Source organism: Heloderma suspectum, chromosome 2, assembly GCF_057233095.1.
Source record: "Heloderma suspectum isolate Gila_16-S chromosome 2, 16-S_ref, whole genome shotgun sequence".
Taxonomy (NCBI): domain Eukaryota; kingdom Metazoa; phylum Chordata; class Lepidosauria; order Squamata; family Helodermatidae; genus Heloderma; species Heloderma suspectum.
This window is the reverse complement of record NC_139459.1, coordinates 299,460,846-299,477,340: the sequence shown is the minus strand read 5'-3', so window position 1 is coordinate 299,477,340 and position 16,495 is coordinate 299,460,846. Positions and strand designations below refer to the sequence as shown.

The following is a 16,495-nucleotide window of genomic DNA, read 5'->3' as shown; positions in this document are numbered from 1 at the left end:
TGTCATCTCGATGCCGTTCTTGTGAGATTATTACAGTGATGGAGGAAGCAGCAGTTGAAGTCTTGCCCTCTGATTTGATTTACATGCTGCGAAGGTTTAACTGAAAGATGCAAATTGCTCATCCCAAACACTTGCATTGCCTTGTCTTCCCATGAAGCAAAAGTAGCAGCTTTACAGTGCATGTAGTGACGTTGGTTGTGATGCAGCGCTGGCTGTTCGTTTGCTGCTGACACCACATGTCTTAGAGCAGCCTTCTCCAAACTGTGCTCTCCAGATGTGTCGGACGACAATGCCCATTATCTCCAGCCAGCACAGCCAGTGGCCATGCTGACTGGGAATGATGAGAGTTATAGTCCAGCACAACTGGAAGGTGCCAGATTGGGGAAGGCTGCCTCAGGGTATTTAAAAGCCCTATTATTGGAAGATGCTTAGATTGTGTGGGGCGCTCCTTGAAGGCAGTTCTGTGGCAAACTGAGGTGGAATGCATTGGGAACATATTAAAGGCATATCCCAGAGTCTGCATTGACTACATATTACCTCCCCAAGTAGTATTCTTATTTGTATTCGTATCATCAGCTGTTGGGTTTTGCTTATAAAGGCCTCAGGCTGAAATCCTGTACACATTTACCTAGGGGTCTCATGGAACTCAAGATTATACTGTTAATGGCTTTTATCCATTTTTATCAGGGTGGGCAACTTGTGGCCCTCCAGATGTTTTAGTTTACAACTCCCCTCACCCCTCACCATTGGCTATGCAGGCGTGAGCTTATGGGAATTGTAGACCAAAACATCTGGAAGGCCACAAGCTGTCCACCCCTGATCTGTGTGTGTGTGTGTGTGTGTGTGTGTGTATGGGAAGGTTGCCACTGCTCTCTGGCCCATCAAGCTTGCCTGTGCTATGTATGCAGCTAGGCCCTGATCCAGCTGTAGCTATGTATGAGTAAGCACATTCAAGAAATAGTGCTGCTGGATGGGGACATCCACCTCCAGCAAGAGAATCATACAGACAGTTCAGTGGGGCCTGGATAAGCATCATGATGCAGTTCCATCAGAGTAAGCAGAAGCCTGGTTCTATGTGTGGAATTGTGGATCTCCACTTTTTGATTTGGGTTCAATTATAAATGATGAAGATATGTAGAAATGTGTTCTCGGGAGAAGCTCCACAGTTAAAACAGGGATTATATTAATACATAAATGAGGTTAGGCAACTGCCCATGTGATCTAGCAAAGCCAGATCATATTTCAGAAGAGCTGCATGCAAGTAGTTATGGGAGTTCTTAAAAAAAGGAGGTGGTTTTAAATGCAAGTTTACCTAGTTCAGCCCTCTCTCCCTGGTCTGAGCCTATATCAGATTGGGCACAGAGCCTTAGAGTTTAGGCCTGACTCAAATTGCGCTTATTCTCCCCCCAAGAGCCTTTGTCACAAGTCACTTCCATTTCCCAGTCCAAAGTATACCCATGGAAAGCAAGGGGTTATACTGGAGCTTTGGTTATGCCTTAGAGAGCTGCTACAAGTATGGAATACGCAGCAGCATCCAGATTCACCAGGAACCATGGGGAAGCATGGTTCCTGAAATCCCCAAATATAGTTTCCATGATTCCTAGTAGCCCTGTGGGCTGTCACCAGTGGAGGCTGATGGCTCTGATGTAAGTGGGGTGGTGAAGCTGCTCTGGGTTTTAGTCAGTGCAAAGCACCTTGGATAGCTCCTTTAGAGTTCTGACTGGTTCTTACTGAAACCTGGAGCAGATTCACTGCCCCAATGACATCAGAGTCACCAGCCGCTACTGGCTGTCACACATCCTTGCAGCAGCATCTAGAGCAGCCTTCATCAAACCTAGTACTCTCCAGATGTTTTGAACTTCAGCCCCAGCCAGTAAGGCTAATGGTCAGGAATTCTAGGAGTTGTATCCAACAACTCTGGAGGGCACCAGGTTGGAGAAAGCTGCCCTAGATGCTGCTGCAAGGATGTGTCATCACTTCCTAGTACATTTTGGAAAGAGGAAGGGGAGGTGGGGAATCTCTAGGCCCTATGTACTCCCAATTACATCATTGGCAGCATGATAGTTCCTTGATTCGTAATTAATGCAAATATAAAAGAAATAAAGTTCAAGTGTCTGTTCAAAGCTCACTGAATGTAGTTGTTTTAAGGACTGCTCTGGGGGGACATGTGTGTGTGTGTGTTGTGGGTATGCTTTTCACTGTCTTTAACTTCAAGATCTTTTGATATGTTTGGCTTTCGGAGACTGAGGTTAAACCAGAACGGAGTGATTTCAGATTATGCAATTTTTAGTAATGCATTTGTTATTATTTTTAAATCCCTCCTCTATTTTTAATTGAGAAAGTAGGCTAGAATTTGATTTTAGGTATACCTTTCACATACCAGGAAGAAATGGCAGAAAATTGTAGCTGCAAGGAACAAGCAACAGGCTGCCACGGCGTGCTCATGAATTGCCTAGTTCTATCAGTATAGCTTGAGATTCTGAAGCTATGTTGGTAAAAGATAAATACTGATAAATATCCTTTCAATGATACTGAGTAATCTTTGCCATTTTTTTTAAAGATTGAAAATCTTCAAGAACAACTTAGGGATAAAGACAAGCAACTCACCAATCTGAAAGACAGGGTGAAATCGTTGCAGACTGACTCCAGTAACACGGACACTGCTCTAGCAACATTAGAAGAAGCTCTGTCAGAGAAGGTATGGTCCTGCTTTGTTTTATTCAACGTCTCCTCTTTAGAGCTGGCTCAGACATTCTAACTATTGGCTCCATTGTACAAATAATTGCACACAAGTGACCTGCTCGTGTGAGCAGTATTAACACCGTATGACTACCCAAGGAGTCCCAGTGCCAGATTTGGTGAGCAGGGAGATTTCTGTACAGCTGGGCATGACTGAGTCATTGCTGAAGCTGCCACTGGGGTGTTCTTAAGTATCCTGACATTTAAAATGTTAGGGCTTAGCCCTGTTGCATCCTCACTCAAATTAAGCCCTGATTGGCAGAGCAGCTGCATTTACTTTTATGTTGGTAAAAAGTTAGGGTCACTGTAGTCTCACTGCAAATAAGCAGTTCAATGCGTCTGATATAGAGTTTTCAGCCACTGCAGCTTAGTTCCTGCTTGCTTTTGTGAATGATAAAATGCATGTAGATTAGGCCTGTAAGCAAATAGATATACGCACCAGGAATGCTTGCCAATGCAAATAAGACTAGAAAGGATACATTGTTAGGATTTCATCATGTTAGTGGTTAATCAACGAAAACATGGTATATAAGGGCATTTAAACATGTGTTTTCAACATCTAGCTCATGGAGATTACGGTTCAATTAATCTTCATTTTGTGCTTGAGAATTATGTTGTTTAGCCTTTAATAAAATACAAAATTTAAAACATGATTAACAGTCAAATGCTTTTAGGGTCAAGCTTGTACCATCAGGGTAGGAAATACATTTTAAAGGTGTAATTGTTTAACAAAATAAATGTTTATAAGTCATAATTTTATGCAGTAAAAGAATATTTAAAAAGCAGATGCCTACACAATTTTGCAGAAATTTGGGAGGTTACTCTCCTTCCCAGGCAATTTAGAGCCTAAGGATAGAATCAGTCTAGCACAGTGCAATTAAAATTTGAAACGAGATAGGCATTCGAAACAAGAGGGGGTTCAAAAATGCAAGATCCCTCCTCTGCTCAAGTTAATCAGCTTCATTTTGAGTTTGGACCAGCCCGCCTTTGGGCTGGGCCAAACTCAAAGTGGATTGCATGCCCCACTTGATTCACTACCCCATTCTTCCTGCCACCTAAGGAAAAAAAAGTTTACTTTAGGAAACTGGAGAGGTGCCAGGAGCACTTCTGATCTGCTTCCCTGCCTTCCCTTCTGCTGCTTGTTTGTTTATTTCCTCCAAGGAAGGCAAGGTGGCAAACATGAGGATAAGCCCTGCCCTTATCCTCACAACAACCCTGTGAGGTACTCTGCTTCTTGTTTACCCCCCCCCCCCACACACACACCATATCTCAAGATAAAGATTTTTTTCTTGAAGTGGAGAAATTGGCATGGAGTGTGAGCAGAGTGGGAGGCAAGTCTTTTTAACTTTGGTCCAAACTTGAATTGGATGAATCATTTCAAGCAGGAGAGTAGAGATGATATGGAGGCTTTGACAAAGGTTGGAGATTGGGTTACTCAAGTGTTCAAATCAAACACCTGAAAGGCGTTTTAGGTTTAAGTTTTTCAAGTATTTGATTTGAACTCTGAAGAAGCCCAGTTGATTTTTGGACCTAGCAAGGAGATACTCCACCATACCTAATAAATAATTTTGGTAATATGAAAGGCATCTCTGTCTGACTGGGCACTTGTCCTGCCCATATAAACTCTGAAATGACATGCTTCCTCATTAGACTGGCTATGTGAACTGCTTTACAGAGAACTGTCCTCTGTTTGAAGGGTTGCCCAGTCTAAGTCTGGTTTAAAGATCATAGAATCATAGAATAGTAGGGTTGGAAGGGGTCGATAAGACCAACCCCTGATACAGAACAATAAAAAAGGAGACCAGGGGGCAGGGTGAAGTTCCTCATCAATAGTTAACACCTGGATAGCAGACATGAGGAGGCACACAAGTCATCTGGTTGCTGTTTTCCCCACTATTGGGAGATATATTGTACTTCTATGCAAATTATAGTAATTATTTTTAAATCTATTAATATAAATCAGTTTATGCAAATTTTATGCAAATCAGTGCCCTCTTATGTACTATTTTGGTAATACATTTCTTCATTTTTGGTGATATATAAGTGGTCATCCCATTCCTTGTGCCCTATTCCTCTCCCACACTGAGTTTCAAACAGGGAAAAGGTAGTTGGCTATGGACCCCACTGCCCTAACTGGATTTTTGCAAATTTGGTACCCTTAAAGAGGGAGGGAGGGATAGACAGAGCCTTGCCCAGTTCTGAAACTTCAGGATTGAATTTCATAACTGGCTGTTTGGAACTGAATGTTTGGAACCTTGAGCAGGAGCTGGGGATTGTTATGAAACAGTGCAACTCAATGTTCCTCAGTGGAGACTATTCCTTCTTCATTCCACAATATGTGGAGGTTTAGTGATACGAATTGAGGAGTTTGGGGGAGGTTGTATAACACCTTTCATCTGTTGTTGAAGTTCTGGACAAGCAGAAAAGACAGATGATTTCTTGACCACTGGTGGGTTTTCATGCAAGGTGGATCGATTTACATTCCCCCCAGCATTTCAGAAATGAAATAGGGACACATTTGTAACAGTGCAATTCTCAAAACAAGGATCACTGACTGAGACCGCCCCACCTTCTGTATGATGTATTCATTCATTCCACCCTTCCCCAACCTGGTTCCCTTCAGATGATTAAGACCACAACTCCCATCATCCCTGACCATTGGCCATGCTGGCTGGGGCTGATGGGTGTTGTTGTCCAAAATATATGGAGGGCATTAGGTTAGTAAAGGCTGATTTACTCTGTAATCCACAGATATAAAAGCCAGGATGGTGTTTGATTAGAGATGTATATGGGAAATGTCTCTATTTTATTTGATTGGAGATATAATAAAAAGTAATAGTTCTAGAATAGTTATCAATAGTTCAAAACATTCCTCAGGAGCTGTAGTGTGTGGAACTGACTGTGTGCTCACTGCATGATGTCTTAGTTTTAATGTGTATGTGCTTGACTCTAGAGATGATGCATCTACTCCCCACTCCCAATTTCCTGGAGAGGGAATTGAACCCTGAAGAATGAGAACTGTAGAAACTCACATTAAAACTTTCAACAAGGCATTTTTCAGAGTCAAAAACAGGAACACGGATTATCTAGGGACAGGCAACAGAAAATAAGGACCGTTAGACTTTGTTTGTTTGTTTGTTTGTTGAATGTGGATGCCACTTCGGAGTCTTGTGTAATTTTTCTGCAAAATATGTGAGCTTTGTCCTTTCAAACACCACAGGAATCAAGCGTGACCAAACACGGTAAATGTCTCAACATGGTTATCCTCTCAGGATGGGATGTGGGTTAGTGTTATGATAATATCCACTAATAATCACATTTTAAATGGATACTCTCAAACTCTGTTTGACTTCTAGCAAATGCCCAAGTGTATCTAAATGTGTCAGTGCTGCGCATTTGCCTTATTTTAGGAGGTGAACTAGGATTAGGTGCAGTTCAGCATTGCTATCAATCTAAGGACTTCTAGCTTTTCTTTAAAAATGCTCTTAAAATGCAGTAGCTAATAATACCTGTTCTATATCAACATTCTTATTCCAAGATCATTGGTCTTAGAGATGATTATTTTTCTATGTCAAAAAGCTCCAAATGTGTATGCTTGGAAAGTCCCTTGACTGAGGCCTTATTACTTGGTTAAATAAATGTCTTCACTTGAATGTTAAAAATCTCACAATAATATTAACATTAGTTATATATTGGTACATCTACTACAATACATAGCTTTTTGCCATAGTACTGATCAAACAGAAAGCACTTTTGTGTGATGTACTATATTGTATTACAGGAGAAAAGAGCTAAGCTTATTGGGGAAACACAAATATTTGCACTCTCTTCTTAGAGTGTATATTGAGTGCTGCCTTTTGAAATGAAGCACATATTTACACCTCAGGAGTACGTCTCATGTTTGGCTTCTATGAGAGAAGAAGCTGGTCATTTCCCTGCCTCCAACAGAATAAACTGGGATATCAGTATACTGACCATAGCTGCTTGTCCAGCAGAAAGGAAGAAGTGGGGAAGTTGCACTGGAAACCTACATTTGCACCCTTCTGGGACAACCACTAATGGAGCAATACCCTCCCACTCATGATTTTCAAAAATGGCTTTTCTACCTGATACAGGTAGATGATACTATCAGAGACAGTCAAAAGCACATAAGACAAGGCAGTGCACCCACTGTATGACCCACCAAGCCAAAAGCAATCTGTCTGCTATGACTATTCAATTCATCACCTGTTTTTTTCTGCTTGTCTTGGACTTCAAAACTGGGGAGGGTATCCGTGAGTACCTGGCAAACTACAGTATATTGCCTGATGGCCTGTGTGTAGCTTGATGGGTCACACTTGGGAAGGCCTGACTTAGGTGCATAGAGCTAGGTGTGCAGTAGCTTGGATTATGGCCTCATTATTGATGTTTTGCTATTGAGAACAAATCCCGAGTTTATATTGAAAAGGTAAAATATTGTTTTAGCTTCTTATGTAGCCACATATTTTTCAAGCTGTTGGTTCAAGTTATAAAGTGTAGCCATATTTTCATTTTTAGGAGAGAATTATAGAGCGATTAAAGGAGCAGAGGGAGAGAGATGACCGTGAAAGGATTGAAGAAATTGAATCTTTTAAAAAAGAAAATAAAGACCTGAAGGAAAAAGTGAATGCTTTACAAGCAGAGCTAACAGAAAAAGAGGTCAGTATTTGCATTAATTAAATACTTGTATTGCTGTGATTCAAGTATCATATACAGTTTTATAGTCAGGCTGAAATGTTATAAGCAAAAACTGCTGTACTTAAATGATTCTGGCTGTCAAATCTCCAAAGCAACTATTTTTCTGAGCCTCCATCTTTTATACAGTTTTAAATGGTGGGTCGGATCCAAAAGTTCTCTTCTATGAACAGATGGAGGTTTCTAGGAATGGAAGGGAATGGGGAGAGGTAATTTTTGCCAATTTCCTCTCCTGCTTTCTTTGTGCCACCTCCCATACTGTCCCAGAGGGTCCCACAACCATCCAGAGCAGATTTTGGGGGGTGTTAGCAAAAGTAGCTGAATGAATAAAGCAGACTGAATCCAGAAAATGAAGAGGTTGGCAAATTTTACTGAGTCATAAATAGTCCCTGGTTAAGTATAAAACAGCAGAGCAAATCAGGCCAGATGTCTAACAGAATAAAACCACCACTACTACAGAACATAATGAACATGCTGGTCTTTTATATACATGTTCCCAGTCCTAAAAGAAAATTTATCTAGATCCACCTGGCTGCTAGGCAACATCCATCCCACCCCCACACTTGTGGCTTTTCTTCACACCCAAGGTTGTCTGATGCACTCAGAGCTGTTAATTAGGTCTGCACCCTGAGTAACTCCTGTCATTGCACCTTCTAACTGTTTTAAAAACCCAAAGAACAAATTAATTCTTATTTAGCTCCTTTTGGGCATGTGCCCCGGCCAATACCGTTCCAACAGATAGATGCAGAGGGATAGGGGGACCAAGACCCGAGATCCAACCATTATGTGAATAGAACTCCACTCACAGAATTTAGGATCCAACCCGATATTTAATACTGAACAAAGAAAATCTGTCAGTACATTTCCTCAGATTTGTTTATGCATTTTTAGTTCATCTTTGGGGGCTTGCAGAAGCATACATGCTGTATCCCTGTTCTTATTTTTACCATCAATTTGAACAATTGTGCTAGTTAGCTTACTCCCTTTTAGATTGCTGCAATGCATTGTACATGGGGCTGCCTTTGAAGATTGTTCAAAAACTTCAGTTAGTCCAGAATATAGCTGCAAGAGCACTAACTGGGATTGGGGTTAATTATTACATGACACCAGTACTTTATCATGCTTTCTGGCTCCTGGTCTGTTTCTGGGCCCAATTCAAAGTGCTGGTTATGACCTTTAAAGTCTTTCATGGCCTACGACCATGATGTATGAAAGAGTGCCTCTTCCCTTATGTACTTACCCAAGCCAAGCCCTGAGATCATCAACAGAGGTCCTACTCCAAGCATCTTCTCAAGCTAAGATATGGCAGGTGGCAATGAGTGAAAGGGCCTTCTCAAAAGTGGCCTCCAATGCCCTCTCCAAAGAGGTTTGCCTGGCACCAGCTTTAATGTCTTTTCAGCACCAGGCAAAGGCCTTTTTATTTTCACAGGCCTTTAGAACTCTATGGGTGGGATCCAGATTTAAGCTGGATCAACGGTGCTGGCAGAAGTGGACTTCCCCACCCCCTCCTCCCCACACCTCCTTTTTCAAAGCCTCCATACCGCCTCTACTCCTGTGCTTGTAAGAATTACTGAGATAACATATGTGAAGCTCTTTGAATAATCTGAAGTGCTATATATATAATGATGAAGACGAGTACAATGTCACATTTTAATTTTTCTGTTGAGACTTTCTGTCGTACCCTTTTGAAAATTGGTATTCGCTGTGAACTAGTAGGTAAAAATGTTGAGAAAGTTGTTCCATTATTCTTTTTCTCCAAAATACTTATTTCTACTAAAAGCCCTGTTAACAAGAATGAATGACAAAAAAAAGTTGTGCCACTGTGTTGGTTGGTTCTATGCAAGGCTATGATGACAGCTCTCCAGCTCTATGCTGTAGCAATAGAATTAAACACTACACATTATCTAGTCCTGGAGGCTGGCAGTAGGGATGCTTGTGAAGTCATCTCTTATGGCTTCACTGGAAATGTTTACTGGCATGGAACTAATAATGCCAAAATCCATGGTTCTTCCACAGGTGTATTTCCAATTGTGTGTTCTGTTTAAAGACTGCTACTATTATGACTAATTTTTAAATTATATTGCTGCAGAGATCCAGACATCTGGACCTGCATAAACAGGGAGTTTTTTTCCACCCTAAAGATTGGCAACTCCACACCTCTCTCTATTACCCCCCCCCCATATATTTATAATTAGGTTTAAGGTTTAAAATGGGTGCACCTGGACTAGAGAGAGAAAAGCACTGACAAAGATTTAAAATAGGTCCGTTGACCTTAATAAATACAGAATAAATAAACATTAGCCTGTAGCAACCCCTATGGTGGGGTTGATATTAGGAGTGTGCTTTGGATTTGACCAAATTCCAAACTGAATCGAGCTGATTCAGACAGATTCACAGTATGTCAGAACTGAAGCAGGGCTCCTCCAAAGTGGACTGAAACTGAGGGCTCCTTCACACTGAGCTTTTATCCTGCGATTGAGATTGCTCCTTCACGGACGTTTGCGGGCTCTTTACATGACGCTGTGATCATTCAAGGCGTCTCCTGCACTAAATGCCCCTTGTTCCATTTTTAAATAGATTGCAGATAATAAACTATCAAATTACCCTGCTGTGTTCCGCTTCAGTTTCCTCCGTGAAAAGCTTTAAAGCGGCAAGAAGAGGAGTGAGATCAATGACAGATAATGGAAGACTGAGATACAGGGAGAAGGAGGGGGGAAGGGGAGGGGGGAAAGGAAGCAGGTATAAAGGGAGTCAGTTGTGATCCTGAATTTAAAACGGAAGCAGAAAGCCCTGTTTTAAATGTGGGATTTTAGGTTGGTGTAGAGATGCCCTGAATCTGCACCCTCCTGAAGCTTTGTTAGCAATTCAGATCCAGAGGGACATAGAGACACAGATTGTGCCTGCAAAAATTGATGCATTTCACCCCAAGATCTCTATATAAGGAAAGAGGGGAGAGTGGAGGGGGTGTAGTTCTGTGACTGGCAGCTCTAGCTTTGAAGCACAGTGAATGGTTTTACTAGGGCTCTCCAATCCCAGTGGCTTGAGGGAAGCATGCTGAAGTAAAAATATCACAGGACTGTTCCAGTGATCCTTGCTAGTTTTCTCTCCCAGGAGCCGGAATGTTAACAGAGATTTGGTAGGGTGTGTGAAACCTGGAGGTGGGGTGTGTGTGTAGCACTGGGTGCTTTTTGGACAATGCTGAATGTTCAGGTTCTTCTGACTCTACCACTGTATATACTCCATATCTATCAGCCACCCCAGTTGTATTACACTTTCTGTGACTTTGGCGCCAACTGATCAGAAAACAAACAAGAGGCGTACATTGTTTTTTCATTCATTTTAATTCTCTAGCTCCTGCACCCATCCTTCTGAGATTTTGCAGATTTCTTGCTGAAGGACACCTCTATGCCATTTTCATACGAAGTGCCAACTGCCTCCCCCACAAAAATTAAATAAATAAATATGGAGAGGGGGAAGGAGAAACAAATATCCTCCACCTAATATGAAGACTCCCCTTCCACAAAAAACACTGCCCCTGTCCTTCCAAAAATTTGCAAGTTTCTTAGCTAGGGCCACCTCTATGCTATATGTAGTTTTCATAATAATTGCCTGCAAAGAACATAGGGGGATAAGCACAATATTTTTTAACATGCACACACATAAATTGCAAAGACTGCTCTTTCACAAAGACACCTACACCTATTCATCTGAAACATGGCAGGCATGATCCCCACAGAAGGGGCAAATTTTATTTGCAATTCTGAATAAGGTGTTGGCACCAGTTCCCTTAAAAGAAAAAGAAAAATCAAAGCCACATACTCTCTGCATCTGCATAGGTGCTATGCACCTGTGCTGTTGATTTCCTTTAAGCTCTTTGCACCAGACACTGAACACAGTGTAAGACTTACTTACCCATGGTTACTACCTATGGGCTTTGAAATATCAATGCAGGTATTTTTGAAAGGACTGTCGCTTTGTGCAGCCTTCAGGTCTGCTGTGCAAGGCTTACTAGATTAAAATAAATGTCTTCTGGTAACCTTTTCTTTCAATTGTTTCTTTTGTATATATTCTTTTAGTCTAGCTTAATTGACCTCAAAGAACATGCATCATCATTGGCTTCGGCAGGGCTGAAAAGAGACTCCAAGTTAAAGACTTTAGAAATAGCCATAGAGCAAAAGAAGGAGGAGTGTAGTAAGCTAGAAGCACAACTGAAAAAGGTAAATACTGTCTAATAATAATATCTTGTTTTGGATGCATGCATGCATTTCTGTAGTGAAAAATGTTATACTTACTCGTTTCAAGTTCAAACTACAGTTAATGAATGGAAATGTTCACTTTAACAAAGGTTCTAGTTAAAAGGCTTTTCTTGTTAATAAATATGTGTCTGCTTCATCTGTTGAAATCTAAGGTGTTTTCTATATGAGCTTAAAATATGTGGGTGTTTTTTAAAATAATAATGATGTGCTGCTGGCAGTTTAAAAATGTGTTTAGTGGAAAAGTAATCTAAATATATATAAGAATTAATTTTGATGTACAGAATATTTAATCACATTTAGTCTAATATTTTATCACAGTGATTTGGGAATCATGTTAATACATTTCTACCATACATTCTTTCTCTTTCCTATGTCAGTATTGTGTGTGCTCATTGTTGAAACACAAGCTCATGACATACTCCTTGGTTTAAGCATCATATTTGCCTTCCGTACCTTGTGAATAAATTCCTGTTGCCAATAGATCATTTAACCACGGGCACAATCTAGCTAAAGCTAAGCACGTTTAACTTTCATTGAACGTGGAACTTTAAATGCTTAAATCTGGCTGTTGTTTAGCCCACACATCAGTTTGGAAAGGCATTTATAAAACAATTACTGAAAACATGAACATTAATTTCAACAAGGATATAGTGCAAGGTTCTACACACACTCCAAAAACAGAAAGACGTTCTGTGAAACCTTGTGCAAAGTTACAGAAATGGGAGTGTATGGGGACAAGACATTCACTTCAATCCTCATATCAGAGTTGAATGGCCTGGCTGGTGCTTGACAGTTCAGGGCAAGTTGCGACCCATTAAGAAACAAAAGATGATAATACACATATAGACAACATCGAGATGCAACTCAAAACAGTCCTAAACTGACTGAAATCTGAGATAAAATAATTTATGAATATCAGCATAAAACAGGTAACATCCAATGCAGCAATGTAGATTTTGCATCCACAAAATTCAAGAAATGTGCATGCCGGTTGGATTTTGTGATGCAATCACTCCTTTCACACAGATTTTGCACACCATGGCCCTCTGGAAGCTTAGGATCCATTTTCATTTTGTTGCTGGGCCATGCAATGCTAGTATTCAGAGACCCAGCACCAGTGATTTTAAAGCGTTGGATTACTCAAATGTAATGAGTCTATATTTTTATACCAATTTCAAGGTTTTTGTTTTAATCTGTTGTCTGAAGCCTGGCTTCATTTGTTGCTTTGGGACTATACTGGGAATACTAGAAAAGTAAATATTTCAACTGATTCTTTTACAGTGGTCCTATATCAAACCTACAGCATCATCACTTAACATAGTTGTAATAGAAATAGTTGAAATTCTAAGCCAGTGCTTTATGACTACGTAAATGTTGTGTTTATATATTTAAAACCATTTACTCATGGAAAAATAAGTGAGTTTAAAAGCCTTTTTATGTGTTTAAAGAAGCATGTTTATGAATAAAAAAGCAAAGGCTTAGTAAAGGAAAGCAAAAAACGTAATAGTTTTATTATATAACAAATACAGCAAATATTCCTTGATTTGAGGTGCTTCCACACTGAAGGCTATTTATTGATTTGATTTGTACTCTGCCTTTCTACCAAGAAAAGTGGCACTCAAAATGGCTTAAATCATAAATAAAACTTGAATAAAACAATAATAAAACAAATACATTAAAACAATTAAAAATATAACAGTAACAGAATCAAAACAGCACCCAACCCAACAGACCTACTTACACACCAAAGGCCATCTTGAATACAGTGGTCTTTGCTAGCAGAAGGACAGCAGAGAGGGAGTGAACCTAGCCTCCCTTGGCACGGAGTTCCACAGCCTGGGAGTGGCCACTGAGAAGGCCCTCTCTCGCATCGCCACCAAATGTGCCTCTGAAGGTGGCAATGTTGAAAAAAGGGTGTCTCCCAACAATTTTAAGACCCAGGCAGGCTCATTTGGAGAAGGGGGTCTTTCAGATAACCTGGTCCCAAACCATACAGAGCTTTATAGGTCATAATCGGTGCTTTGAATTCTGCCTGGAAACAGACCAGTAGCCTGTGAAGCTGTTGTAACAAGGGAGTCACGTTTTCCCTGTAACCAGCCTCGGTCAACAGACTGGCTGCAGCATTCTGGACCAGCTGAAGTTTCTGAACAGTTTTCAAAAGCGGCCCCACATAGAGTTCATTACAGTAGTCCAAATGGGATGTAACGAAGACATGTGAAACCATGGCCAGATCAAACATCTCTAGGAAGAGAAGAGGTGCGGTTGGTGCACTAGTCTCAACTGCACAGACATGCTCTCGGCCACCGCTGAAACCTTGGCATCCAGATTCCGGGCCGAGTTAATGAGTACACCCAAACTGCAAACCTGAGTCTTCAGAGGGAGTGTGTGATGTTCCTGCCCTGGGTTATACCTTCTCCAGCTTCCACCTGATGAAACTGAGAAGAAAACCCCTCAGGACATCTGCCTCTGCTGGGTCAGTTGTCCTCAGTGCCACACACAGCCTCAGCCCCTTTTACTTGCTGGGTTAAAGAAACACCCAATATGCCTAATTGGTTCCCTCTATCCAATACAGGAGAAGTAACAAGGAAATATCTTTTTGTAATGGTAGCGCAATAAGACAAACCAACATGTGGGATTTTTTAGTTAAAAACAAACTAAAATGTATTTAATGCAAGAGTTATATATTATTATTAATCTATGTTTGGATTAACCTACCTATCTACTCTACCACTTCAAAATCATATACCCCAAACCCCACTGACTAGATGTAGTTTCCTCAATCTCTAAGGCCCTATTTGACTTCTGTCAGTTCATTCCTTTTATAACCTCAGAATCCTCTCTCTCTCTCTCCCTCTCCCCCCCCCATCTCTCTCTCTCTCACACACACAAGCCCCTACCATCTTTCACTCACTCTCTAACAATCTATTAACCATATCTTACCTGGGTCACATTTAATAATACAAACACATACATCAATATAACAGGCATACATTACAGAGTGTAACTCCAAAATTACAACTTTGTTTTGAACCCCCCCATAGAATTATAATAGACACCAGACTATATGTTACTAAAAATATAAATTAAAAATTTATTTAAGTGTAGCTAAAACTCAAAATATTATGTGAGAAAATGGGCATATGATGGCTCTACAGGCTTAAGAGTTCAGTCATTTTACTTTTAGGGCATTAAGTGTGTGCATTTGGTTGCTAATGAAAGTGACAAAGGATCGCAATATCTTCATGCCTGCATATATCATTTTTAAAAATTGCTTTCTGTAGTAGTGATGGGCCAGGAAATTGTAGGAATGACAGAACTGCAAGATTTGTTAAACACTGGAAAAGAAATTGAAAATGAAACTTCAAAAGCACATTTTTAAATGCATCATTTTTAAAAACTTGCTTCATGTAATGTATCATTCCAAAACACATACACAATGAAGAATTTTGGTTATACTTCAATGTAGGGGTGGGCAACTTGTGGCCCTCCAGATACTTTAGACTACACCTCCTAATATCCCTCACCATTGGCTATACTGGCCAAGGGTGATGGGAGTTGTAAGCCAAAACATCTGGAAGGACAAGTTGCCCATCTGTGCTTTAAAATAAACAATGATCAAAAATATCAAACCACTGATGGTACTTACTGTCATGATAGTAAGGAGTAATCAAGGAAGTATGTGCTGTGCCTGAAGTAAATTTGTGGAGGATATGCATTTTTTTCTTACCACTTTGTATTTCTGCCAGTTATTGTATTTATATGATTTTGAGCTAGGGAATAGATAAAATAGGGAACTCCCCTCACCAAAATCCCAGCTCTTTCAGGTTTCATATGCTTCATTGCTTCTCAGTTTGATAGTTATACATCAGCTGCCTTTCCATTGGGAAGGTAATATAGAAACTATAGCTTAAATCCAGCATCTTATGAGTGGACCTCCACTTGCACAACAGGACTTCCCCATCTTCTCCTCCCCCGCTGCAGACCTCTGCATGCCCCCAGTTGGCTCTGGACTATTCTCCAGAGCAGATTTGGGGGCATGCATGGGGCTGCAGGAGAACGAGAAACCTCTTCCACTAGCGGTTTCCATTCTGCTGCTGGAAGGACACCGCTGGATTTAAACCTATAAAGGGGAACAGTAAATCACACTGAAAAGTGAATCTCATCAAATATTTCATTACAGTATACTACATTGTAATGTGAAATCATATCTCTGTTTAAGGCGGACAACCAACTACACTGAATATCTGTATAGGATGTTAATTTATCTTAGGCGGAGGTAAAAAAAGAAACATACAGCTAAATATAAACACATTGGACAGTACTATTAGGGCAGGACCTGAAGTGCCACGGGAAGAGCTTCAGCCCAGCGCACAGTAGGGTTTCAGCAGCCTGCCTTTACCATTGCAGTCTGAAGAGCTGCTCTGAAAGTCAAGGGGACACACAGTGCAAGGAGTTGCAGCTGGAAAGAGAAATGTGGAGAGCTTCACTACACCGTGAAAGCACTAGGGCACATGCATAGGACTTTTAGAATCCTGGCCTAATAAAACAAAGATTACAATTTGAAACACACAGGAACATTAACAGAAACATTATTTGTTCATTGTTATGCCGATGCTCTTATGAATATAAATCCATCACTAATTAAGAAGTAATAAAGATTCAATATATTTCTAAAAAGACCGTAATCCATAATCTGCTTGTTTTGGAGTGGTGTCAATATTTTCCCTTGATGGGTAGCTGTAGGTTTTCAATCACAGGCATCCTGTTCAAATTGCTAATGTTGGGAG

General features: G+C 40.5%; 1 protein-coding gene across 1 annotated transcript in view; it reads left to right on the top strand.

Annotated features, from left to right (window-relative positions):
- The window catches only part of ERC2 (ELKS/RAB6-interacting/CAST family member 2), a 705,044-nt gene that overhangs the window by 385,719 nt on the left and 302,830 nt on the right, over positions 1–16,495 (top strand). Inside the window, exons 9-11 of the mRNA XM_084832475.1 lie at positions 2,561–2,698; positions 7,276–7,416; positions 11,529–11,669. Coding sequence (XP_084688601.1) covers positions 2,561–2,698; positions 7,276–7,416; positions 11,529–11,669 — 420 coding nt within the window. The remainder of the gene's footprint in view (positions 1–2,560; positions 2,699–7,275; positions 7,417–11,528; positions 11,670–16,495) is intronic.